Here is a 26,814-nt window from a genome sequence, read left to right as displayed (position 1 = left end):
CGCTCACGTACACGATTCGCAATAATTTCCCAACTTTACCTTTCATCTTTTTTTCCTCTCCTTCTCTTTCTCTCTTATTCTTACTTAGAGTCACGGTAGGGAATGACTGTAACTACGTAATATAAGATGTCATGCGGTCGACGATAAAACTGGCAGACATAAGGCGACGTTTTCTCGCCTTACTACCTTAATACAATAAAACTCGGTACACAGTAACTGACCCGCGATGCCGTCTCCGAGAAAGGGCAACTTTATCGACAAAATATCGAAATTCGGAAGCGTCCACTTGGAAAATCCTTTCCACCTTTCCAAGATATTGGAATACTGTCCAATTTATAGATACGTAGACGTTTTGATTTTACCCGTATCCTTCAATATTCTCTCTTACTTCGACACTCTAACTCTGCTATTGAATCTAACATGGTCCAGATATCGTGGAATAAGATAAGACGCGTTCGATAGATACAGTTCGAGATTTCGAACGAAGCCAATCTCGAATTTCTAGTTATAACATTGAGATCCAGCTATGGCGATCTCGTATCTCCTGAATTTTGACTTTGATGCGTTAGTGAAAGAGGATAGAGAATGAGAGAGAGAAGAGGAGAGATAGAGATACAGATAGTGAAACGGAGCTCTCTGTATTCAGAAACGACGACGCACCTGATGTTTCACACCGGACACCCTTGTGCGAGTTCGTATAAGATCTCGGACGGCTAATGGAGGTCTCCCGCAGACAAAACGCGTTTCAGCTTCTCTGTAGCCGACAATTTCATACATATTTGCGATGAGAAACGATAGCTATCAAGTAAAATATTGTTTGCTTAACGCATTACTTACCGGTAGTTTATTAAGCAAATCTACACAAAATATCGATCAACTGGAACTCACATTCTTTGCTACTAAACGGCGGTTTTGTGTGGAAAAAATAATATAAAAACTTACGACATCGTTTCTTCGATTATTAATAACAATATTCAAAAACTTGAGATAACACAAATGGTTTTGTGCTGCTTCTTAGGTGGTATTATTTGTATTAAATAATATTAAAAATAAAATATTGAAGACATAAAACGTTAAATATTTAACACCATTAAGAAAAAGTTGATTTTTAGTCGACCGATCGGTAACCGAAATTACAAAACACCGATTTTTAGACTATCGGTTAATAAACGTTGGAAGTGTAAGGCCTATGAATTGGCTGCCGGTAAATAACGTGTTAAAAAATATCTATAAACAATATCGTTTCAAAATATATAAATAATTTATATAATAACTATATACATTCCAAATGTAAACATAGGGAGAGTTCCTTTCTGCTTCTAAAAAAAATGTACTGATGAATTCTAACAAGTTCTAAAACTTCTCTTTATTCGTCCATACCTCCTATGGTACTACCTTGGACAAGTTTGGACTACCTTTGATATTGTTATTTTTTCTTTTTTTCATTTTTCTTTGTCAACATTCGTGGCGTTACACTACTAGAACGTTTATTGACCGATAGTCTAAAAATTAATTTTTCCTGAATGTTATTGTCAAATAGTTAAATAAACACACATCGATGTGCGCGCAAACGTATATCTTTATTCCCAAAGTCGATAATAAACTTACACAGTGACAATATATTTTACACGTTAGTGATTTTAAAAGTTACCTACTAGTAATATAAATAAAAGACATTTAATACCTGACATAGAGCTCATTTTTTGCAAGAAAAGACATTAGAAATAACTCTCACATTTGCAAATTTTTCTAATGCTTCATGAACCGAAACAACCGATAATTCCCAACTCAATTGTATTCCAAAAAACATAGGATTTGAAAGAGATTTCTTACAAGAATTTTCGACTTATCATGAAAGAAAGAAATGGTGCGAGATCTTACTGTTTTGTGACTCTTTCTATTCTTTTCTATATTTCTTTTATCCTTCTTCTATTACGAGTCCACTTTACGGTATATATACAGTATACAATACGTATATATTTCCTTTGGTTATTATATGAACATTCCATTATCCTGTATTCGTTTTCCCATCTTTATACTCTTATATACATCTTTGTATATTTACATTATATTAAACTATATATGCAGGTATAAGTTTCACTTGTACTCCTTACACTATTACTTTCTCTGTTTTTCCTTCTTATCTTTTTCTTTCATTTATACTCTCGCTGATTTTTGCCAGACTAAACCTAACTTCTCGAGATTGGTAGTGGAAGATACCTCCATCTACTAGCTCCACAGGGAAATACACAGCCCTGTTCAATTAATGCCCCGGAATCGGAATCTTATTTCGTGCATTTGTACACCAAGCTACCACCTAATGGGCCTCCCGTTTCTCTTCGGCATAGCGAAGAAAATCAGAAATGAATACGTAATACCACCCGTCTGGCCGTCGAGACAAGGAACAACCAAAACGTTTACCTGCATACGACTTCTTTAACCCGAAACAAATTGCTAAGAAGAAGTAGCGAGACGAAATGGAAATGCCCGCATACCACTTGCATTTCGTCGATTATACTTACACAACTGGGGATTTAATCCTTCGGGGATTAATTCTTGAGAGCCTTTAAAGCTTTAGCGAAGAAGAATTCGAAAATTTTGTACATTCAATGATGGAGGTAACGTAGCATCGGGAATACATAGAAAAATATTATGGCTAATATCTTTTTCGCGAAAACCGTAAGAGACAGAGAGTTAGATGCATAGAAAGTCGGATAGAAATAGAAAGAGAGGGTAGGAGAGAGGGGAAGAGACAGAAAGAAAGAAAGAGAAAAAGAGAGAAAGAGAGAGAAAAGGCAATGCAGTTGTAAACTCGGCTCGACAAAGCTCCTACAATATGTAACGAAGAGAAGGAGCGACGTCAAAGTTACCAAACTACTCAGAAAATCTGCACACGGACTCGCTGATAGTGCCGAAAGTGTCTTGGCACGACGAAGAAGAGAGACAGAGAGAAAGAGAAAAAGAAAGGCGGAAGGAGGGAGGAAAGCCGAAAGTACTTCATTTTCCACGGCTTGCCTCAGACGTAGACACCGTATCTGTTCGTGCATAAGTAAAGCATAACCCTCACCTCCCAGTCCCCTCCCACTCCCAGCATTTGTGAAGGCAAGCATGTCCCTTCGCGATTCTGTCTTTCTTTCGACTCTCTGCCCTCTGTTCTTAAACTCTTTCGCCTGGATCTCTTTCTCTTTCTTCATCTCTGTATCTTTTTCCCTCTTTCTCATCGTTGTCTCTTTCCTCGCTCTTAGAAACAATGAAGCTCCCAATCGCATTTGCTATTCCCCAGCCCCATCCAGTCTCGCTTTCAGCAAGCCGTTCTCCATCCTCCAGCCGCCTACCAAGTCGAAAACGGCTCGCTCGTGAATCCCTTTACATTTTTATAAAGCAGCTTAATTCGCTGCCAGCCGAGATGCCGCGCAAGGCAAAATGGAAGAACTTCCCGTCGCACGCCTACGAAATGGAAGAAGAGAACGTTTGATTTACAAGCCTCGGAGAACGTATAACGCTCCAAATATATTCCTCTTGCAAGATCTTCGATCTCGAATAAAAGAAAAATGAACTTACCTACCCATTCTTTAATCTAACCAATATGGCTTTTACCTATGAATCTTCGTTAGATCTTGTTGTTCTTGTAACGTTTAATGTAAAATTATATGGTCGCAAAACTCGTTCGCGTGGAAATAGCAAGGAATTGAAAAGGAAGAATAACAAGAGTTGAGATTTTTCTGATGATTGGTAGATAAGTATGAACCTGCAATACGTTGGCAAAATGAGAGAAGAAGAAAAAGGCGAAGAAAATGGAAGAACGGTGGAGGGTCAGAGGTGATAAGTATAACGGGATGGCATTCGGCAAACGGCCGAGCGAAGAGTGTGAAACGTGCCCTATGATAAATCGAGGACCAGTTAGGTACGTTAGCTACATACGGTGGCGCAAAGAGTCTGTACATGTACGAGAAAGAGAGAGAAGGAGAGAATTATTATTGGAGAATTTATTTCTCGGGTGAGAAATTATTGCCGCCATTATGCCGGCGAGCGAACACGTGTTTTAACTGGCTTCGTTGGTTAGGTACTCGTTCGTGCGATGTGGAGCCGCGCTTCTCAGACATAATGGTCATTCCTTGAAAGCCTGCCGGACGTGAAACAAAGCCGGCTTTTGTCGAACGCGTACTCTTCGTCGGTGCAAACATAGAACATTTATATACATAAGTAACCTGTGAGATCTACGTTCTTGATGCGCACGTAACTTCCGGCACGGCCTTATGCACTCACCTTGGTTCGGTGTTAACGAGTTTACAGCAAGAAATTCATTACTCGTATACAATGAGAAGCCGGTTGCTGGTTGAAAGTTATAGAGCGATCTTGCGAGTCTTTCTTCTCTTATTAACTTTCGTGTAACGATCGTGTTAACGACCGTCTGACCGTCCATAGAATAAATAAGAAACACTTAAAGTTTAACGATTACGCGGATCGAATGCTGCTCATAAAGGAGATATTCCCGAGGGATAAAAGATGGCACGATGCAACTTGCGTGACAATTAATATACGCATGTCAAATAGGTATTATATAATCTTGGTTTAATTACTCGCTTAGATAAGATCGATCGACATGTCACATTAATTGCAGCAGCGAGAATAACGCGTTTAATATTAATCAGTAGCCCGAAGGAGGCACTCTGTTGGGAGGAGGAATGTAAATTGCATGGAAGATGGCCTGATACGGAGGTATAGGTACGTGCATCCTGCGATCCTAATTACTGATTGGAGGCTACCAGCGATGAAAGGAGATCATGGTCTATGATCATATCTATGATTCGATAATGAAAACGTTCGATGATTTTATGTAATTCCCAAGATAATAACAAAATATTCGAGTCATCAAAAATAACGAGGTTGAAACTTTGGTCAAAAACGTCCATACTCGTTTTTAACAAAGTTTTTAGGTTGAAAGAAGTTAACCGAATTCGTTTAAACGTCAAAGAACATTCAGCAGAGCTTTGGCGGCCTCTGGAACGTTGGACGTAGCTCCTACGAGAGAAGAAGCGGGGATATGGGAACGGGAGAAAGGGAAGGAGTTAGTTTGGTTCGGCAGTCGCGGTTTTTGAAAACCCTCGGCACAAAACAGACGCGAGGTTGCACATGAGGCTGGGGTATCCGCAACCGACAGCGCAGTAGAGACTGCGGTTACTAGACCGCAAGCTACTACCACCTACGCGAAATATCTGGAGAGAGGGAGAGGGAGAGGGAGAGAAAGAGAAAGAGGGACGGAGAGAGAGAGAGAGAGAGAGAGAGAGAGAGAGAGAGAGAGAGATAAAGTAGGAAAGGAAGAAGAGTAACGAGAGGAGGAGGAGAATAGGGACGTGGAGAAGGGCAGACACACACCGGTGATGCTCTAAACCCTCTAAAGAGCTCACTTCCCTGTAATATCTCGGCGTTTTAGTTTAACCCAGAGCGTCGGGGATAAATTCGTTTGCGATTAATTCGCTCGTCCCACGCGATGCAAGGAATTTTGGCTTTTGGGCAAGCCGACGGTTTTCATTCGCTTCAGACAGGAAACGAAAAATTCCTCCCTTCTATCTCGGTTTTTCCATCATCTCTTCGATTGTATAAATTTCAATTTCGTTAATGTTCTCTATATATTTAGTCTTTCCCGAATTCGGTAATTTTAGCTGGGAACACCTATAACATTATTATTTAATCATCGAGTGAATGTAGAAGTGCAAATGTTGGCCTTTTCGCAGTCGTTTCATTATTGGTCAAGTTAATATTTTTATATAAATATCGAGTAACAAGGACGTAAAAATTATCTAGGAAGAATTATAGAAAAACGAGAAGTAATTTTCATTTAGAACTCATTACGACGACGATCACGTCGCAGGATAAAGTGGCTTTATGAAATATAAACGTTAACTCAACGTAATTTTCACGAACACCGTTATTTCTCCCTCTTTCGCGTTGCATTAAAACGCATCGACTGAGTCGGAAAGTAATTCACGAGTCTTTTTATAATCGCTCAAACAAATTGATCTAGCAAAAAGGAATAATTCACCAAAGCTATCTCCCACTCGCGAATCTTTTTGTCATATAATATTCTGTTAAATAGTAAACTATGGTTATGCACTTCATTAATGGAACACGATATGGAATATTTTCGCGAGATGCCAGATGCGAGATATATTTTCAACCTATGTATGAATTTTATTTACTCCTCCTGCGATCGCACAGTTTCGATCGATAACCAACCGTCACGGAAAATACACACGTTTTTGGACGACTGCCGTGGAGATAGCAGTAACTACGGAGACGTCGAGATGGAGGAAAAAGAGAAGAGATTCGAAGTAGTGCTTGTGATGGTAGTAGTGGTAATGGTGGAGGGTTAAAGTTGCCGGCTAAGGAACGCAATCGAGCGGGATTAAACCTTCTCGATTGCTTCCAACTTCACGCGGGGGTCTTCTCTTCCTTCTTCATCTTCCACTACTCCCCTTTTCTATCTTCTCCTATCTCTCTCTCTCCGTCTCTCTCTCTCTCTCTCTCTCTCTCTCTCTCTCTCTCTCTCTTTCTCTCATCCCGTTCGTTTCAAGCTGCGGTGAAAGGACGGGTAAGGGACAGAGGAGGTTCAGAAGAAGGAGTAGGAGGATGCGGGATCGAGTCGATTCTAGTCGATTCTACCCGCTGCTCGGTGAAGTCTTCTCCAAGGTTAATTGGACATTTTTTATTGTCAATTTGTGATTGAGATCACAGAATCTTTTATTGCTCTCAGATCGCCCGAGTAAGGAGAGAAGAAGCTCCGAAATGGCACTTTGTCGAGGGACTCGCATTAAAGCACCTTTTGTCCCTTATCGGGAGAACCCAAAGTGCAGTTCGCCCTCTTATTTCGGAAAGCAGTTTTCCTTCGATCGGTCGGAGCAGGATGCAAGGAGCTCGTAAGCTCGCGAGCTTGTGACCGGCAATCAGTCCGTTAGTGGCTCCTTTGAGATAAGGCGGGCACGCCGATGGAATCCGATCGATTCTATTCTCCTTTAAATGAACGTAACCTGACGTTAGGCTCGACGCTTTTACAGCGGACAGATAAAATGCTCAAAAGCGTACTCGTTGATACTTTTTGCTAACTTTGCCAATCTTCACGCTGTTATAATGGCGAATCGAGAAAGACGTTCGTGTGACAACCGTCAATGTCTTAAGATAAATGTATATACATGTAAGGGAACGAACAGCATTCGTTGATTTCATCTGCCGAGTTAAAAAATTACTTTCGTGTACTTACGCATTAAATCGAGCTTCTTGCTTTCTCTTTTTCCTTTTTCTTTTTCTTTCAACACTTGGCGTAATTCGCGCGTAGAATATTCCAGGCATTCAGAGAAAGATAGATAGATGGAGAGCCAGAGAGAGAGAGAGAGAGAGAGAGAGCTGAGTGCTAGAAATAACGGACTGGGAAATTGAGTCGGAGGAAAAAGGGACTAAGAGCCAGCAGCAGGACAAGGCCGGGTAGAAGCGAATGGAAGAAGTTCTTACTTTGGTACTTTCGTCGGTGCACCAGCATTGCAAGCACCGACAAGAGAGAGACAGAGAGAGGGAGAGAGAGAAGAGAAGAAAAACGAGAGAGATGAAGAGGAGAAGAAGAGCGGGGAAGGCAGGAAGAAAGAAGAGAGCTTCCCTGCTCCACAGGGCTAAATCGCGGACTTTTTACATGCTTGCACACAGAAATAGCTCTGAAATATTAAACGTGCAATTACCAGTCCCATTCACCGTGATGCACCGCTAACACACGCGTGGGCGACGCATGAAGTAGAAAGAAGAGGAGGAGAAAGAGGGGTGACTCGGTTGGGTGGTGAGAAGGGGAATTGGGAGGAAAGACGAAATACGGAGAGAGAGAGAGAGAGAGAGAGAGAGAGAGAGAGAGAGAGAGAGCAAGAAAGCGCGCGCGAGAGAGAGAGACGCAGAATGAGAAAGGGAGATGAGGTAGTACACGGTGAGAAGATGCAGTCGCACGCATCCGAGACGCGCGCATTCTCCTCTTTCACTTTTTACTTCTATCTCTCGCTCTCTCTTTGCGCGTCGATTCAATGCGACGATAAAAAGCATGCTAGGCGGAAAATGAAAAGCTTTCGAGTAGTCGGCCATGCATACGGGCAAAGAGAAGAGAGCGAAACGAAACGCGGCCTGTGTGCCATTCCATTATTGCTTCCGACTTGAGAATCCACGATGCAACGGCGTGTGTCCGTCGTCCATTGCGACGTCGACGTCGTCGTCGACGGCGAGACGAGTGGAGAACCGTCCTTTAAAACCGACTCTGCATAAGTGCATTAGATAAAAAAAAAATACCGTTTGTCTGTCTCTTTCTTCTTTTTTCTTTTTCTTTTTTTTTCTTTCTCTTAGCAAACTTATATTCTAAAACAAAATAAAGTGTTATTAAGTATCTAAGAACTTTAAAAAAAGAGTAAGTAAACCTAGCGTTACAGGTAAGGAACAGTAAAAAGTAAAGTATCGCGTAGGAAGAAGTAGTAATAAAAAGTGAAAATATAGAACAAAAATTCGAGAAAATAATTGAGTTGACTGCTCATTTTGCAGTCCGAATGTAGAAAAAGAAAGAGAGGCGGAGAGATAAAACCGTGTTTGATACGTATACATTTATACGCATAAACATACATACCGCGTATACCTATATATTATCTAGTTGCCATTTCAGTAGCATCATGACGTGGCTCCCCGAGTTTACGGGCTGTTCCATCACGCGAGAGCTTAGCTTATCTCAATGCGACACAACATATCTGAGGCTTTAGTCTCTCGCCAGCGGAGGAACTACTGTCGTTCGCGACAGGTGGTAGTACACGACTAATTCACGGTCAAACGATACTCAGGCACGGTCAAGACTCGGTTTAGAAAGTTCTGTCGAAGATTAACTCGTCGATTTATTGTACCACGTTGCGACAATACATACCCGGCAGATGAAAGTAAGCGACGCGCAACTACTGTCAGGTTGGCTATTGTGACCGTTTTATGTGAAACGATATTTAGACAAGTTAATCGAGCGGTAGCGTGATAACCTTTAGCATTGCTAGAAATGAAGATGGAAGTAGATTCTTCATCACGAAGAACGGACGTCTTTGCTGACAAGTAAAGGATACATATGAATCGGATATCACAAAAAGGTTTAGGAGCTGAAAGTCCGAACAAAAAGGTATTTTTGGATCTCTCATTAAGGACGACATGACGATAGACTGTTTTGAGTTACCAGGTCATCTCGATACTTTCGAAATTCGATCATTTTCAGCGAAGTAGATTGAATCGGACTTGATCGGAAATACCGGTCGAGTAGGAATACGAGAGGGGCAATAAAGTGATCGTGATTTGAAAAGCCTGCGAGATAGGAGAGAAATATAGACATAAGAGAAAAAGAAAAAGAGAGGGAGCGAAGAGACGAAAGAATATTAAAACGTTTTGTGTTCTTTGGAGACTATGGTTTTCAATCTGAAACGAACGTTTCGCGGTCGGATTAGGGTGGTACGTATAAATGCGAGGGATAGCATGTAGAAGAGCAGGAGATTATCGATCGAAACCTTTGGAGAGTCCAAACTTCGGGATAGCTTCGAATCAACGGACGATATCGAAGAAAAAGAAACGAACGAGTCTTTTATAGAGGCAACTCGTGACAGAAGTTCCTTCGTAAATTGTACCGATACATTCCGCAAGAGTAGTTTAAATTTCCTAGCAACTTTACGTTCATCCGTTCCCGTACTATGTTCGTTTTATCGGCAATCTTCGCGGCGGACACGCAAACGACTAGGAAAAATCAGTCCTCTAGCCATCTAACGTCAAAACTCTCCTCTCATAGGAAGCAATCCTGTAAATCCGGAGCTTGGATAACTTCCGGTCGGTCTCCAGAGACACCACTCACTATGTGTAACGATAAGAGACACTGCCTTTACTGCCATCGAGCGAACCACCTTCTCCATCCCCACTCTAACCCTTATACTCTACCGTCTTTCGTGAAATGTGGTATTTTTCTAGCAGACGATAATATTACACCTCCGGCTTTTCTTTCCCCGGCCATATCCGCGTCCACGAGATGAGTGGTGTGTACCATCTCCACAAATGCACTTTGGGGATCTTGCAAGATCCACCACAGAATGGCGCGTGCGATCCTTGACTCTAACCCCATACGGAAAACCGCACGAGAACTTTCGTAAGGAACGAGAAGCGATGCTGTACAGACACTGGACGCCACTTACGCCAAGCAAACATTCTCTTCTCTTCAGCCATTCGACCACACCAGAGTCCCTCTCGTCTATAGAGAAAGAGAAAGAAAGAAAAAGAGAGAACCAGAAGGCTCGCGAGTGAAGCGAATGTAGCTGCGGTGCTCGGTTTGGTAGGTGAAAACGATGGAAAGAACGAAGGAAGCTCGATGGATACTATAGAAGAAGAAAGTTGCGGGGGTCCTTAGGGGTTAGTCTATGTCCACAAGGGTGCTAGTTGCATGGAGATCGTAACATGAACTCAACGAGGAGTCTGAGAAAGACAAGATGCAGGGGGAGGGTTCGTTGCAGTGTACACATTCGCTATAGTCAACGTGCCGTCGTCCTGAATGACGCGAACGCGTATAAAATGCATGGGATTTCAGTTTAATGTCGGGGACAGGGAGTATACCCGGGAGCATATTTAGTTCCCGAAAGATAAATGTAACAAGTCTCTTTTGAGTTGCCTACCCGCGAGAGGAAATGGGACTAGGAGTTAGCCAAGGAACGGAAGGAGTAGCATATTTTTTTCTTGTCTCGTTTCGTTTAAAATTGCAGATTGACCTATTGGGACACGACAGCCCAGTTGCTCTAGCAGTCTTGGGATCTTTAATGACTTTTGCAAACCATATGTTCCGACCTTGAGATTGGAACGGAAATGGAGCAAAAAATAGCAGGATATATCTATCGGTGGAAAAAGAGGAAAAGCGAGCGATCGAAAGATTAGAACGGAATAGGCGGGATGATTACGATGGTCAAGATAAATCCGATTGGGTACTTGGATTATAAGGTGGAAGCGACGACGAGAATAAATAGGGTCGCATGGCTTCTCGATTAGTTCGACGAAGAGAATCAAATCGAAGCGAATTACTCGAGATAACGTTGATCCGTCGTAATGCAAGATCTAGAGAAGAGAGAGAGAGAGAGAGAGAGAGAGAGAGAAGAAGAAGGATGTTATATCTATCCCATGCTATATTCACGTAAATTTCTTTTGGTATGTGAGAAGAATGCGGATAGCGACACGTTTGCGGCTCAATGACAAATCCTCTCATCGGAATAACGTCGAAGATAGGAAAGTCCGTTGTCGTTGACGGAACACCGCGTGTAGCTCGATGGATCTCGTTTTAAGAAGAAAACAAAACGACTCGATGAAAAGGTATCCGCAATACGACTGCGAGAATGCAAAAAGAGAAAGAGAAATATTACATCGATATGTGCAAGAGAATAGAAAAGAAAAAGAAGGAAGAACGAAGAGCAGAAGCTGAACGCCCTGGGGAGCCGGCAGCTCGTTACGCGAGACGTGCTGCAATTCTACCGGTCTCTTTCTCTTCCTCTCTTCTCTCTCTGTCTCTCTTTCTCTCTCTCTCTCTATCTATCTATCTATCTCTTTCTCTCCCTCTCTCTTGCTCTCCTTCCATTTCCCTTCTCCCCTTATCCATGTGGTGCTCTCTGGTACTCCAAAGCTTGCAGTGGTTTGAATAATGTCTCACGTATCTATGTGTATATAGGATCGCATATATACGCGTATCCCTATACCGTAACAAGTGGGTATTACACCGACGCTTCTGATATCATCGCTATCCATCCTAAATCTATGCCGCTCTTGGCTAAGGGAATGTGCCCGCAATAGATGACGATTATGCTTTATGTATCGTGTTTATTAACGATCTATGTCTATCTCGTTTACTATCTCATCTGGCATTTTCGCTGATTACGTTCCATTGTCTTGTCTCGATCCAATCTTCATGAAGATCTTGTTAATCGATCGTTTTCCTTCTTATCTTAGAAATCGATCCTTTTGCAAAACTGATAATATTCCATTCTACTTTTTTGTGGATTTATCTATACGTGTATAATTTCTGTGATACCACAACTATAATCTCGTTCATTATATATTTCTACAAGGATAAACATATTGAATAGTTAATATTATTTAAACAGCATTGTTGCTTCGCGCAGTCGACGATAGTTTAAGTACCTCGATGTCATATATCATAAGGTCTAAGCACGTTATAGATAATCCACAGTAATGCATGCATGTGTCTCAGAATATTCGGCGTTACGCTTGTTTATGTATATAGTAGTTTCAAACGATCTTATGCTCTTAATTTTCCATTAAAATTGTAAATTAACCTTCTTAATAGGTTTTACATCTTGCGATTTTCTCTCTAAAGAGAATAGTAGTTCTCATAGTGATGTTTATGACACCCGTATAACGGAGAAGAGAAAGGAAAAAAATAGAACACGAGAAACGAAGCGTTTGGAGAGGACTCGGTAATGACTGTCACTACTTTTCCGTCATGTCGGAAACGCATTGCACCGTTTCCGCCAGACCGGAAGTACGGTAACAAAGCAATTCCTGCACGCGGTCTCGAGGAGGTTGTTGCGATGGTTCGTCGCACAGAAACATCTAGTGACATTTCAATGAACTTTACAGCGCAACCATTTTATCCTTGAAGTTTATCACGTAACGCGTATTTCGTAGATTTCAGAATCCCTCATCATATTAAGTATTTTCAGAATTCTTAGAAAAAGAAATGAGATAAACTTCCGCTTGGCTAAGATTTAACATTTTGCCGATGTTATGAACAGAACTTGGCATTTCTTGCATTAATAATAAAAAAGTTATATTCTTTGCTTTTTTCTAAAGATAATAAATATTTACACAATGTAATATTATAAAATACTTTTTTCTTTTCTTTCGCCGTTGCGCTTGAAAATATTCTCGTAATATCCTCGCTCGTTCTCTATTCATGATTGATACACGGGCCAGGTTCTGTGCTCGTGTTCTCACACCTACATAATGTGAAATATATTCGTTCCATAAAATTTGTCGTGGAAAATACGTTTATAATTGCATAAAAAGGTTTAATCTGGAATAAAATTTATAAACGAATTAAAATGTGCTTTTCGCTTAAAGAATTTATAAATAATTGAATGTGATAATAATAGACAATCATGTATTCAATAATACTTAATTACATGTACTTATTCGTAAAGCGAACATCGAAATTCGATTTTCCTATTCGCTAGTTGCGCTTTTTACATCATGCTGTCATCAAAGAAAAAAAAACAGAGATAATATTTTTCAAGTTGATATTTTTTAAATTATGAGAGAACATAAATAAATAATTAAAAATAATAATATACGGTTATATATCATTAACATTGCTCTAGAATCAAAATAAACATTTCAATCATTTCATAACTCTCTAAAAACGATCACGAAAAATTTTCGAATAAAAGAACAAAGAAAAAGAATAAGGAAAATGTCGACTATGAAAAATGTCTCGAAAGAAAAATAATCACAAAAATGTCCGCTTTCAAAATAAGCAACGTAATGTAGCATTCGAGTTATCACATCGTGGATTACAAGAAGCGCGCCAACCATATTATAGACGCGTTCGAAAGAGGTTCCTGGCAACGATCCCGAATATGCGTTTGTATTACTTTTTCAAACGTGAACCAACCGAGATGGTGCACTACGAGCGAATTCACATATATACGCCTACGTTTGTAAGTGTAGAGACTCGAGGCACGGCGTAAAAAGAAAGCTCGCGGGGGTGACTCTGGGGGGTGGATGCCGCAACCATCTCCATTTTATGAAAATTGCACCGGCCGTTCAAGCTGCCCCGAAGCGCTCACCTGAAATATGTTACCCCCATCTCGCGATTAATGGTCGTTATTTTATTTCGAATACGTTGCTACCACGTAGACTCGCGTTTCGAGTCACGAATAGAGCTTCCCGTAATCCATATCTTTATCCTGTGCGCAGACATGCCACCCTTCTCACGAGTTCTCTCAGCACTGTCTATATATCTTTCCTTTTCTGTTTTTCACCACTCATATTCTCTATATCTCTTTCTCTCTTAGAAATTCTTCGGGAACTCGCGTACACATCGATATTGTCGGTAAAACTGTCAACTAGTAACTGCTTCTCTCCGTTTGTCGACTTGCTTCATCCACGATCATCCTCGGATTCTCGTTAATCCTGTCATACTTTCATTCTTTTTCTTTTATCGCCGCTATTCGTCTTTCTCTCGGTCGGTATTTACGGTGTGCGACTGATAAACAACTCGGTGAGGTCGCACTATTTTCGATTCCAAGACCGAATCGATGCAACGGGTAAACAGAGATTTCATATGTAATTCAGCGGAGGAACATTTTTTATTTCCTTACCTGTATCTTCGATGAATTCTGTTTGATAAATCTGTTAATATAAATATTCTAAACGAAAAGATGTAAACAAAAAAAGAAAGAAAAACTACGTGTTATCTATATATCACTTTTTACTCTAATATTAACCTGAATTACCCAGCACGAGTATCGCGTGTAAGTTCTTTGTCTTTGAAAACAAAGAAATCGAAAAAAAACCGAATGCCTTTTATCTCATTATCAAAACACAGAAGATCGAAGTCGACAATTGAAATAGAATGGTTGCATTCTGTTAACAATATCTATATACAATTATCGATCGCAATGATTTTGTGATGGTCAACGACCGTTAAGGAAATTTCTCGTCGATCTCGCGAGTATCCTACACCCTCGGAATGGGAGATACGGTATAAACCTATAGCAGAAAATTTCCGATCTCGATTCTGAATTTTTAATTCGATTGAAATGCTAAAAGCTCGCTTTCCAATTCGGATTCAAAACTAAACGGCTTTGCAATTCGAACGTGCAATCCTCGAAATCCCCGGCGTGCGATTACATGCAGCAACATTGAATCGCGATTTCGCGCGCTCACATCATAAATTATGCGCTTCCGGTCCTCTCACCATGGGGAAAGAATGAAATAAATGGGATGAGGTGGTGGTACCGACGACGATGGGGGCGGAGGTGATGGCGCACGCGCTGTAAAAATGTGGAAATGTCCCTTGTACAACGAAATGAGAAAAAGAGAGAGAGAGAGAGAGAAAAGTCGTTGAATAGCAAAGGGGTGGCGTGTGGTGGGCGAAAAGAGGCACGAAGTGCGCGAACGCGGAAGAGAGAGAGAGAGAGAGGAGAAAGGGTACAATTAAAATTAGTGCAATTCAGTCACTTGCCGGTAATTCGCATGCCTAGCATTTATATTATTAAACCGCGCGAATTTCTCTCGCCTCTTCCATATCCTTCCCCACTTTTAGAGTAACGGACGCGTAGACACACATTCGCGTATATGTATCACCCGGTTTTAAGTATGTAGATGTACATGGACGTTCATCTCTCTTTCTCTTTCTTTTTCCACCAAGCGACCATTTACATCGTATTCGTTCTCGGTCTCGTTCGACTTTCAACTTCGTGTACCGAGTGCGAGAGAGTGAGAGCTTCGGCTATGACTACTATCCGCCGAGACAAGGAAATAATTCCCGGTTTTGAAGTAAATTATATCTAATTGCTCTTATTACGAGGATGATAGGACTTTATTATTCTCTCTTCAATCTGGTGCCCGCGGCACCTCAACATTTCCCAACGTTCCTACCGTTCATCGTTCGACTTTTCAACCTTGCGCTCCGTACGAGCTCTCATATGATTATATATACATATGTACCTGTGTATATGCAATACCTGGTTACATCTCGCTCACAGTTAAAACTTTGTATGTGAAATATCGCGCGATCTACAGTTGCGCATTTTCGACTGCGAAACGTGCATGCTGAGTAATTCTTGTTAAACTGTCGTTTCTATTTAAAACGAGGTCACTCTCACCCGATATAGTTGTTATAACGATATTCCAATCTCTAAGGTAACGTGTTATGTCCTTTTATCTTCTCTATCAAATATGAGTAAAATAGCCTAATATAGCATTTAATTCGTTTAGCTTGCTTTTTAAAAAATATTTCATGAATGTAATCTACCTGATCGTAGAATGTAATTTAGCTGATCTTACCTTCGGATGTGTTCTCCTTGGGAACGCTACCTTCGGGTCGATCTGTAATAGAAAAGAAGAAACAAATGTGATTAAGTGGTTCGTCTTGAAACAAGCGAATTCGTTGAGTAAAAGGAAATAAGAAAATAAGGATTTCAGTTAGGTCGCACGGGTATCTATTGTTAAGAGGATTAGGCTAAAAGAACAACACGTCGCGGAAGGGTATCATGGTCTAAGCTCGGTACAGCACACTCGTTTTCCTTATACGTGCTTTCGCGAACACAACGGTAAGGAAAACGACAACTACGACGACGACTAGAGGATGCTCGACGCTCGAGGTAAATCTCGGTCGACCACAAAATCACGTTGGTACGAGCAGGAGTAGTAGATGTAGGGATAGAAAACTGAACGCAGATGAAAGATACACATTCGCTTGCGTGGGAGGAAGATGGCTGAGTAACACGCGCAAAAGTAGAAGCCGGGGAAAAAACGATCCGTTGCGAGTCGGGTGCTTTTTCATCGAGCGAGCTCCCGCATCTCGATCCGCTTCCAAGTAATATACGAAAGTAGTTGAACGTTTTAAAAACGTTGGGAGGGGATAAAATCGGAGCCACTTTAAAGTAAGAATTTATACAGAGTGAGTCACGTAAAACGAGACATTTTCATATCTTTGAATTTGATGATACGGAAAAACGTAAATATAAATTGCATCGTTTCGAAAAATGATGAGAAAAATAAATGTCAGGGTCAGTTTAATCTATATTATGATATCACCATGACGATGTTTATACGCGATAGCATGTAAATCTATTTAAAAGAATTGATAAACTTTAACGAAAATGATTTTACTTATTGTATCGAACTACAATATATTCTCTCGTATCTTAAAAATTCTTTATGAACTTTGATTCAATCCCTATGAATACCATCTCGAAATCAATATTTCAGTCGCGTCAAAACGCGTGACCGTTTCATCCGAGGCACAGATGAAAATTTTTGCCCCGCTTTCATCGTGCAAAACGCATTACGCGAAAGTAATAAACGTCGATCTCGTTTAACATCGATCAACCGTAGCTAGTACACCAATGAGGATGAGGAGGAGAAGGACGGTGGACACGAGGAGAACGATGACGACGACGACGTCGGTGGTGGTGACGCTTAAAGCGGTTTAGCCTTCCCTCCTACGTGACGAAACTCGAGAACGTGATCCTTCGGGAGTGCCCTAATTCTTGCTATACTACCTCCCTTTCTCCCTTCGCTTTCGCTCTACGCTTTGACCAAACGGCGTAATCCAAAATTTATTCAGCTGGCGGTGCAGCTGCCGCGTTGCCCTATCGGATAGGGACAAGCCATTTATGCTGATTAGTGTTGCTTTTGCGTGGTACGGTTTGTTTATCAGCGAGACTACTACCGTCCTATCGGCATCGTCCCTATCTAGAGCCACGTTCTAATACACTCGACGCATTCCACTATCTCGATCTAACGCGCTCTCTCTTAGCTTCCCATCACCGATCCTCATACTCATGCTCTCTCTTTCCAGTGGAAGATGCCATATCTCTTCGTCCTTTGCCTTCTGTGCTTCGCTTCATCAATACGATAGTTTACCAAATACGTTGAAAGCACACAGCTATTCCACCAGCTCCGTTGTTACCTGCTTTTGACGCGTAGAATTATTATTAGCGTATATGATCTTCGCAATGATTTATGATGATTCTTTCCTACTCGTAGATCATTAGACCGTTCATTTGTATTATTCTCAACTTTTCGTTTTAATCTTTTAAGATCAATCTTCTATCGACCTGTACTTCCCCTTTAATTTTCATCAATAAAATCGATCTTTCGTATCGACAATTTGAAGAAGAAAACCCAAAAACCACAGAAGAAGATATTAACTTGGTTTTTCGTTTTTATCCCGAAAGTGTTCTTTTTTTGACGAATTTTTTCCTGTAAAAAAAGCAAAGGATAGCAGATGGAAGAGGAAAGTTTGAGCAATTCTCCTTCCCCGATTCTGACCGCTGATACTTTTTTTAACCGCGAGTATGATTATTCTTGATGCGAAGGAAGATAAACATATAGCTCGAAGGTAACGTGGAAAGTTGTAATGACAAGCGAGGAAAGCGACTGAGCAAAGCCAACGAGTAGAATGATAGAGAGAGAAAGAGAGAGAGAGAGAGAGAGAGAGAGAGAGAGAGAGACTACTCCGTCCACAGTAGTCGTGTGCTACCGACGTGGTTTCCCGTCTCTTGCTTCGTTCGTTCGTTCGTTCGTTCGTCGTTCGTTCGTTCACCCTCTCCTTCTGAACCTCCACCAGTTTGCATAATCCCTTACGGCAAAGTTCACACCGGTTGTCGCTTCGTACTCACTCCGAACCGGGAGAACTAAGTCCATCAAGCGTCTCGCGACGTTGACTGAAGAGAGAAAGATAGAGAAAGAGAGAGAACTTGCCATCTTTCTCTATCACTCTCACTCTTCCCACTTTTGTGTTTGTCTTTCTCAGTCGTACTTTCCCCGCTTTCTGACTTTCTACGCGGCTCGCGGAAAGAGAGAAGAAGGTAGAAGAAGAAGAAGTAACGTCCCATGGGAAGTTGCTTACTACCCCCGCAGGAACAAGTTACAACGGATTCCGCGCGGCGCAACTTGTGCTCGCGACCCTCCAGTCTGAGAAATAGGATTACCAACTCTCCAACGTGTTTTACATAATGAATTTCCCTCTACAAAATTCCTTGAACGCAAAACGTTGGACTCTTGCTCGACGCGTTGATCTTCGTGCATATACCCGAAAGTACATGTGGATATATGTAAATACGTGTATGTATAGTGGATATCTACCATCTAGTAGGTAACTTAACGAATTCTTTCTTAATTCCTGCTGATTTTATCTAAGATATTTTAATTCTACGTCGACCATATATATTGCTTATCGATATATTTTTTAATCGCAATTCGGTAATTAGGTCACTTTTCTCAATCCTATTTTAATATGTTCTAATATGTTGGAATATTAAGATAGGCTATATGTATCAATGCAGAAAGTTTGCAATTACAGACTTCTTTTGTCTTTTTTGGATATATAATGTTTCTTTTCTAATGCATATTTCATTTTCAAGAGATCATAAAGAATATACTGGTAGCATAAATAATGAAAAGAAGACAAGTAAAATAGAATAGAAAAAGAGAATAAATCATTGCGGAAGTACGAATAAAGAAAGAAGAAAAGGATAACATTATGGAGACAAATCAAGAGACACGAAGTCGTTTTCAAAAACGTAACCTAGTTACCCAGTATCTGACGAAATGATCGGCCTCCAAACATCGATGAGGAAGACAACGACGATTACGATAGAAATTGAATCTGGTTGGTACGCTTGAAAATTGGTAGAGTCATCTATACCTTCCCCATACCCTTTCCGTTTCTCGTCTCCCAACGATTCTGGAAGTAGAGAACCTTGACTCGGATAGGAAGCATTTGGAAAAGTAATTCACGATGCTATTCTTCGGATTTCGATCCTCTAAGCTTCTGTCGAATGGCAAAGTCTTCGTCTTCAGTGGTACATCTGGGAGTAATAGAACGAAGAATTTTACGCGCGAGCACGTGCTAATTCCTTCGAAATTTAAATTCGATCGATTTAAAATGTTACACGCAAAAAAAAGCTAACCCTGATAATTGTACGGTATGTATACTATCTGAAAAAAAAGGATAATTTTACGATACAGAATTTGTACTGCAAGTTTCTAATGTCGAGTAATGCATACCTTTGATGGTTAGGAAACTCGATGGATTCCAGGAATGATGATGCGCGCAATGGGTCGAACCCATTAATTCTCAAATAATTTACGTATTTCAACAGAGAACCTCAAAATTCTATGATCTATACTTCCTATTCACAAAGCAAATCAAATGATCCTATGTACGAATACATAGACAATATAAATGAATAAAATAACGATTCCATGGATTTCAATTTACGATCTGTAATTTTAAACGTAAGACCTAATTAATACTGCTTCGGGATTTGGTATAATTCCATAAAAGACGATAAAAACTCTTCTTAAAAAGTGATTACTCATCTTTCTTCATTCTTCTTTTTCGTACTTATTATCTATCTCCATATTTTAATCCTACGTACGTATGTTCTCTTCTAAATTCTTTTTACTAAAAGTAAGAAAAAGAATTACTATTCCTGAGACTTTGAGTTTAAAAATTAACGAAAAGGTCGAGTCTATAGAATTGAAAATTTTATGCATCTAAAAATGCATCATTCCAGTAGCAAGAAAACTGTAATTAATTCTATTAAAGAGTTCTAAACTCGAATTATGTTTATATATATATATATATATATATATATATATATATATATATATATATATAACGCATCAATGAGATTTCACATCTCTCGAAATCTCACATCAAAGAACTTTTTCGGGTCGAATTCGATATCAAGTTTCTTTCAACACTTCATGTTGAAAGTTAAGCGTGGACTTAAATGGGTGGATAGAAAGAGGGGTCTAAGCATTGCTCAAGGTTTAACTCCAGCCTCGGTAAGATCGGAGTAAATATCTGCGAGCTACAAGTGGGAGATTTTCTTACTCTCGAGCAACCCTCTAACCCTTCTCCTGACGCACTCCTTCCATCGTGCTTTACTCTTCTTTCAAGCTTTCTCTTTCTATCTCTAATTCTGTCTGTCTCGAACGCACGTTTTGCAAGTTCAAAAAGTATCGAATAGCTTTGCTGGTTACATAATGGAAGTTGAAAGGTTTTCAACGATAGAGAAACTTGTGATTGACGCATCTCTCAACGTTTCCTCTATGATTTTCTATGCGTTTCCTTTCTTTGAATTGTGCGAACTTGTTTCGTATCTTTCTTTAAGACGAATCGGTGAACGTTTCTGTTATTTCTTTTTTTTTCTTTTATTCAAAGTATTTGCCAAAATGTTCTTTCAAATTATATCCGAAAAATAAACTGAAAGATAAAAAAAGATTTTTTTTTCTTTTCTTTTTTTTTTTTTTTTACAGAAAAGTAGAAACAACGAAGGAACGCTGAAATGTAAAATACCAAACATCTTTCAAAGATTTCTCACGTATAACTTAATCCGAGTGCTCCTGCTGTTTCCCCTATTTTCTGCAGTTTATGTTGGTGACGCACATTTCTCGACTGCTGCAACTTACTCGAGTTCGTCTACCATCTACGAAGCCTGAATTTTAATCGAGTCAGAGAAGACCTTCTTTTATCGGGGAGAATGCTAAAGTAATGACTTCCACCCACGGCATGACATATCCGGTGTAAAATGTAGGATACGACGTTCGAGGACAGTAAAAATTTTTATGTTCTCACCGTAGTTCATAAAGACGATAGTATAACGCGGTACGAGGAGTGCCTTCGTTCATCTAATTCATCGTAGAATGTTTAAGCGAAGAGTCCTATCAACATCATTACTACCCTTCTTTTTATTATTCCCTCTGCTTATCTTTCTCTTTATCTATATCTGTATCTCATGAAAATTATTCCCGTAAATATTCCCGTGTAAAAATATTTCCAATGGAAAGCAAATTAAAGGTGTTCAAAATGAAATTGTAGATGCAATTTCACAATATCGAATACTTGCCGAAAATAAAACATTCATAATTACAAATGTTCGTCAATGTAACAAATACTTATTAAAGATCGCAAAACGAAAATGTTGCTGTGAATTGAATTATAAGTTTCCTTTTCACTCTCTCTTTCTCTCTTTACTTTTCGATCGAATATATCGAACGATCGTGAATGTATGAGCAAGCGTATGCGAATAAATAGATGTGAATTTTTAAGTCCTCTTTGAAAAGGGCAAAATCGGGCAATTATGCTGTAATTATTTCGACGTCGAAAGGCAAATACCTCCTAAATTTGTATTCCAAAGAAATCAAATTGATTTCGTATTGCAAGATACTTTTACGCACAATACCAAAATTCCTATTTGTTTACTCTTGCTTTTGTTATCGTTTTACTGGGTCAGGAAAACGGATGAAAGAAAGAAAGAAATAGTAAAGATGGATTCAGAACGGAAAAATAAATAAAGAAAACAAAATAAGGATAAACAAAATGGAAACGGCAGAGACAGAAATAGAGAGGAAGGAAGAGCATACAGATACGACAGAATACATCGCCGATGTCATATTTGGCATTTTCGACGATGTGCAACACAACGAGAATTATTATTAAATTTTAGAGACCACCGATTCGTTACCAGCCCTCGACCCAACGCGAAAGGGTGATGGCGGTGGTCGCAGTGGTGGCATTTGCCCGCTTCAAATACCCGGTTAATTCGTCTGGCAAATTAAAAGCAAATACGCGACGGTGATTTTGCAACTGATGATTTCCTCTTTGATACCACGTATGTACGTTGCTCTGCCATCACCACCACCACTCCTACTGTTTCCGCCGACGCAACCACCTTTCGTGTTTCCCTCAGTTGCCGTTCTTCCAACTTTCTTTTTTATTATTTCGCTTTCGCGGCAACGACAAGTACAAACAAGAGTCGACTAACACTCGGCTCTTTTGTACGTTGGTTCCTTTTGTCATCCATTTTTTTCTCGAGATTTCGCAATGACGAGACGTTGACGCCTACGCCATGTTTTGTCTCTCTCTCTTCTCTCTTTATCTCTCTTTATCTCTCTTTCTCTCTCCTTCTCTTTCGCATCGTCTCTTCAGAGCTTTAGCTGTTCCTTCTCTTTTTCTCTCTTCCTCCCGGCGTTCCACCTCTCGTTTATGTTCGCTGTACTGCTTTTTCAGCACGACGCTGACGTCTCGCAAGCTTTCCGACTACTAGACGCATGCACGATTCTGCGTTGGAATCTCGAAAGAAAGAAGACAAAACAATACACGGCACTCAGCTATCCGAGGAAGTGGGAGAGGAGATTTTATACAAGGCGAGAGGATGAGTTGGAAAGCGAGAAAACGAGAAGGAGGCATTTCGGACATCGAAATGCACCACAACAAAGGGGAGATTCTTCAAACATCGTCGTCGACGATTTGCAAAGAGAAAGAGAAAGAGAAAGAGAAAGAGCGAGAGAGAAAATATGAGATCGTTCAAAACGACGATCTCCGAAGATAACGAAGGAAAGAGAAAAAGATCCTTCTCTTTTTATCTTATTTATCTTCTTAAAAACCCATAGAATGCGACCCGCCATTGAGAAAAATCAAGAAAAGTTTCGAGCTCAGTGCCGGTGTGACAGGACCGAGTACAAAGACGACACGTAATGGATGATTGAAATGGATTACAAAATCCATCGGACGACTTTGATCGGGAGTATCGAGCGCTGCTAGGAGTAAAGCGAAACTGCGAATCGTACAAGAAACTGCAAGAGGATAGAAAGTTCGGCTTTTCTTGCTCGACGAGAAACTTCCTAGTCTCGAAACTGTCCGTAATGGTCGTCGCAACTGTCATCCGTGGATACTTTTGGATGTCAGCTGGATACACGGAAACTAAAGTAATGTAGGACATTTACTAAAGTAGATTGCGACGCGGGAGGAAGTAAAGAGAAACGCGAAAGTTCTACGGCCATTCCAACTTTTGCAAAAAAGGACTATGCGAAAGAATCAAGATACAGAGAATCTTCTTACGTGTACGTTATACTGCGAAAGGCAGGAAGAATTTTTCACTTCGAACTCTCGATGTAGAACTATCGATGAGATATCATCGACCTCGACGGTATCGCTTCTCCTAATAGCCGTAGTATATCTAACTTCACGAAAGAAAAGGGAAAAAGAAAGAATTATATATTTCTATGTATAGGTACACGCATACCCATATATATATATATATATATATATATATATATATATATAATAAAAGCACCTACATGAGACAAACTTTCTTAGATTGGTTTAATGGTAACTCTTTCGAGAGAGTGTTAGAAAATCTGGACTTATATCACGGATTTAATACTATTACCGTAGTTCATTAATTATATGAATGATAGTCGAAATTATCAGAATTCCGGTTACGGCGGATATTTACCTATACGTTTGCAACTGGTATCAACGATAAAGTTTTCCGTAAAGTTAGAATACTCCTCTTACTTGATAGAAGCCGCGAATAACGTAGTAAATTACTGGAAGGTATTGAATATAGATTTATTATATCTATAAGTAGATCCGCGATGGTCAGTTATTACGCGAAACTGAGCGATTGCTTTTAATATTCGCGCCAGCAGCGTACAGATTCTCGACCTTCGTTCTCCCTCCGGCAACCATCGACGCCACCCTCGGTACTACTACTCTTCGCCAACTCCAAGATATATAGACCCATAAAAATGGACTTTGACTTCTATCCGCTGTATATTATTTTCTTCGCGGGACAAACGCGCCGTTATTGAAGGTCTCTCTCGTAGCTCCACGAGACCAAAATATATCCTCTCTCTCTCTCTCTCTCTCTCTCTCTCTATTTATATCTCTTTGTTTTTTCTCTCTCGAAAACGATCCTTCGTTATCATTCGAGGTTTTAGTCGGCATACGCGACGAGAATCGAAAAATGAAAACAGACGCGTTTTCATTTAGTCTCATATACCATACATAAAATGTATTTTAACGAAATAAAGATAACGAAACGTTGGAATACCTATAATATATTTAACTTGAATATTTAAAAGTAACGTCAGCCAAAACCGATATATCGATATATCGACTCGTCAACGACCGAAATGATTAAGCACGATAAACGTACGATTTATCTTCCGTTAATTTTGATTCACTGTTATCCTGCCATAGAATGAAAAAGAGTGAGCTATAAAAAATGTCTTTGTTTGTAATCATGCACAGCTTCCAAATACCTAGTGAACTCTATCGTTCGTAACTTAATCGTTTCAACGAGAGCAAAAACACAGGAGGACTTTTACTGCTCGATTACTTTTTGCCATCATTTGTTACCGACCGTTTGAGAGAGATTCGATTAGTGTAAACGAAGTGATACATTTTTTATCGGCAATAACGCGCGTCGAAATTTTGTACGCCGGAACGTCATTGACATTTGGCGCCGACTAATACCCAAGCATCGTTCACAACCGAAGCGAACGGACAGCTGGCATGTGCCGACGTTGCTAAATATTTCTGAAAGAAATACAAGATTTCTCTCGACGGGAAAGCTGAGAAAAATCGAAAACAAGAAACAGAAAATAATTTCAATTGGTCGTTTAAATTCTTCTGTTTCATCTCTGATCCAATTAGAATAGAAAAATGCATTATTCCGTAAATAAAACAAAACAAATGATAAAAATGCGTGGCATGCGGGTTTATCACAATCTCGCGTTCCATGTTTCGCGACATAAAAAAGTCAACTTTACTCGCGCTCATTTCATTCTCTTAACTCGGTTAGCTTTTTTCGCGAGTCTGCGATTGGTTCTTCTGATGCTCCATTGTTGGATATAATTTAATCTAAAAATTGTATTTGAAAGAAATTTTTCGTGGAACGCTATGAACGCGAATTTTAATTAACCGTCGTGCGGACAAAATTTATATACGGAACCTCACATAAATGATGCACCATTGCATTTAATTTAATCCTTATTATAGGATTTTCTGGAAATACATGTATAAAGAATCGCAAATCCTTCGCCTTATCGTTTTTTATATTCTCGATTATTATGTCTACTAGTTTTCAATTTATTGTTCGATATTAATAATTTGATAATTAAATTAAGCCAGGAAGTTTACAAGATTTCAAACGGTGTTAGACAATTAAAGAGGAAAGCAGAGTTATTTGTAGATTAAAGTTATCTTTCTTTACAGCAAGATGAAATATAGTTTTATGTTTAACCTTCCCCATATATTGTTATTATTACGATTATTTTATGTTTTCTCGCATGCATAATATTCTCTGAGATATTTCTAGGAACGCATTCAATACAAAGAGACTTTCTGAGACATTATATATAAGTTATTATTGTCATTATTATATTCGTTTTTCTTCATATTGTGGGTCTGAGAGCTACTGATGGATCTTTCACTAAGTCATATGTTCATTCCTTATTAGTATAACATTTCGTTGCTTATGATTTTTTTGTTTGTATATAATATTTTTTCCCAGTCTAATTTGTACTCATCGATTTCTAGTATGCTTTTAGATGTATATTTGTACTGTGGTGGATATGATTATATGAATTTGTGTTCCAGTGTTAATGTTTGGTCTATCATGCTTGCTGCTATGTTGTGTTTATCTAGATATTTTGTTTCGATTAGTAGTATGCATTGCCCTATTATATACTATTGTTTCTCTATTTTATACATGTATCTGTGTCCATGGTTTATTTTCATGTTTTTTTATAGTTTTTGATAGCTGTTACGTTGGTTTGTATTGCTAGGACAAAGCCTTTTGTTTCTCGGAAAAGTTTTCCTACGAGACGCCATTTATATGAAAGTTGTTTGTCTATTTTCGGATTTTGCATAATCTTGTAATGGTTGCTATGTAGAATTTTCTTTGACCATTTCTCTTTCTTTTGTTCTATTATGAGTACGTATATGTCTTCTGATGTACTTTCTTATCTACAGTTGAGTGGTGTGTATCGTACGTTTGCTTTGACGACAGCTTAGTAGAGTGTTGTGGTCTTATTTTGGAAATAGTTCCTTAGGATTTCTATTTATATTTTGTGTAGTGCTTGAATGTATAATATATCTCTCTCTCCTTTCTTTCTGCTTATTATGGTTCTTTCAATACACGAGTTTGGGTGTATTTTACGGTGGTCTGTAAGTTTTGTTTAATTTATTGAATT

The 26,814-nt window shown here is 39.6% G+C and overlaps 1 protein-coding gene across 9 annotated transcripts in view; it reads right to left on the bottom strand.

Annotated features, from left to right (window-relative positions):
* LOC127068004 (RNA-binding protein Musashi homolog Rbp6) overlaps positions 1-26,814 on the bottom strand; it is a 594,260-nt gene that overhangs the window by 203,518 nt on the left and 363,928 nt on the right. For all 9 annotated transcript variants that reach the window (XM_051003560.1, XM_051003549.1, XM_051003597.1 and 6 more), the window contains exon 5: positions 16,096-16,137. In XM_051003560.1, coding sequence (XP_050859517.1) covers positions 16,096-16,137 — 42 coding nt within the window. The remainder of the gene's footprint in view (positions 1-16,095; positions 16,138-26,814) is intronic.

The sequence above is a fragment of the Vespula vulgaris genome, chromosome 1 (assembly GCF_905475345.1).
Source record: "Vespula vulgaris chromosome 1, iyVesVulg1.1, whole genome shotgun sequence".
In the NCBI taxonomy this organism is placed as follows: domain Eukaryota; kingdom Metazoa; phylum Arthropoda; class Insecta; order Hymenoptera; family Vespidae; genus Vespula; species Vespula vulgaris.
This window is presented reverse-complemented; position numbering and strand designations above follow the sequence as displayed.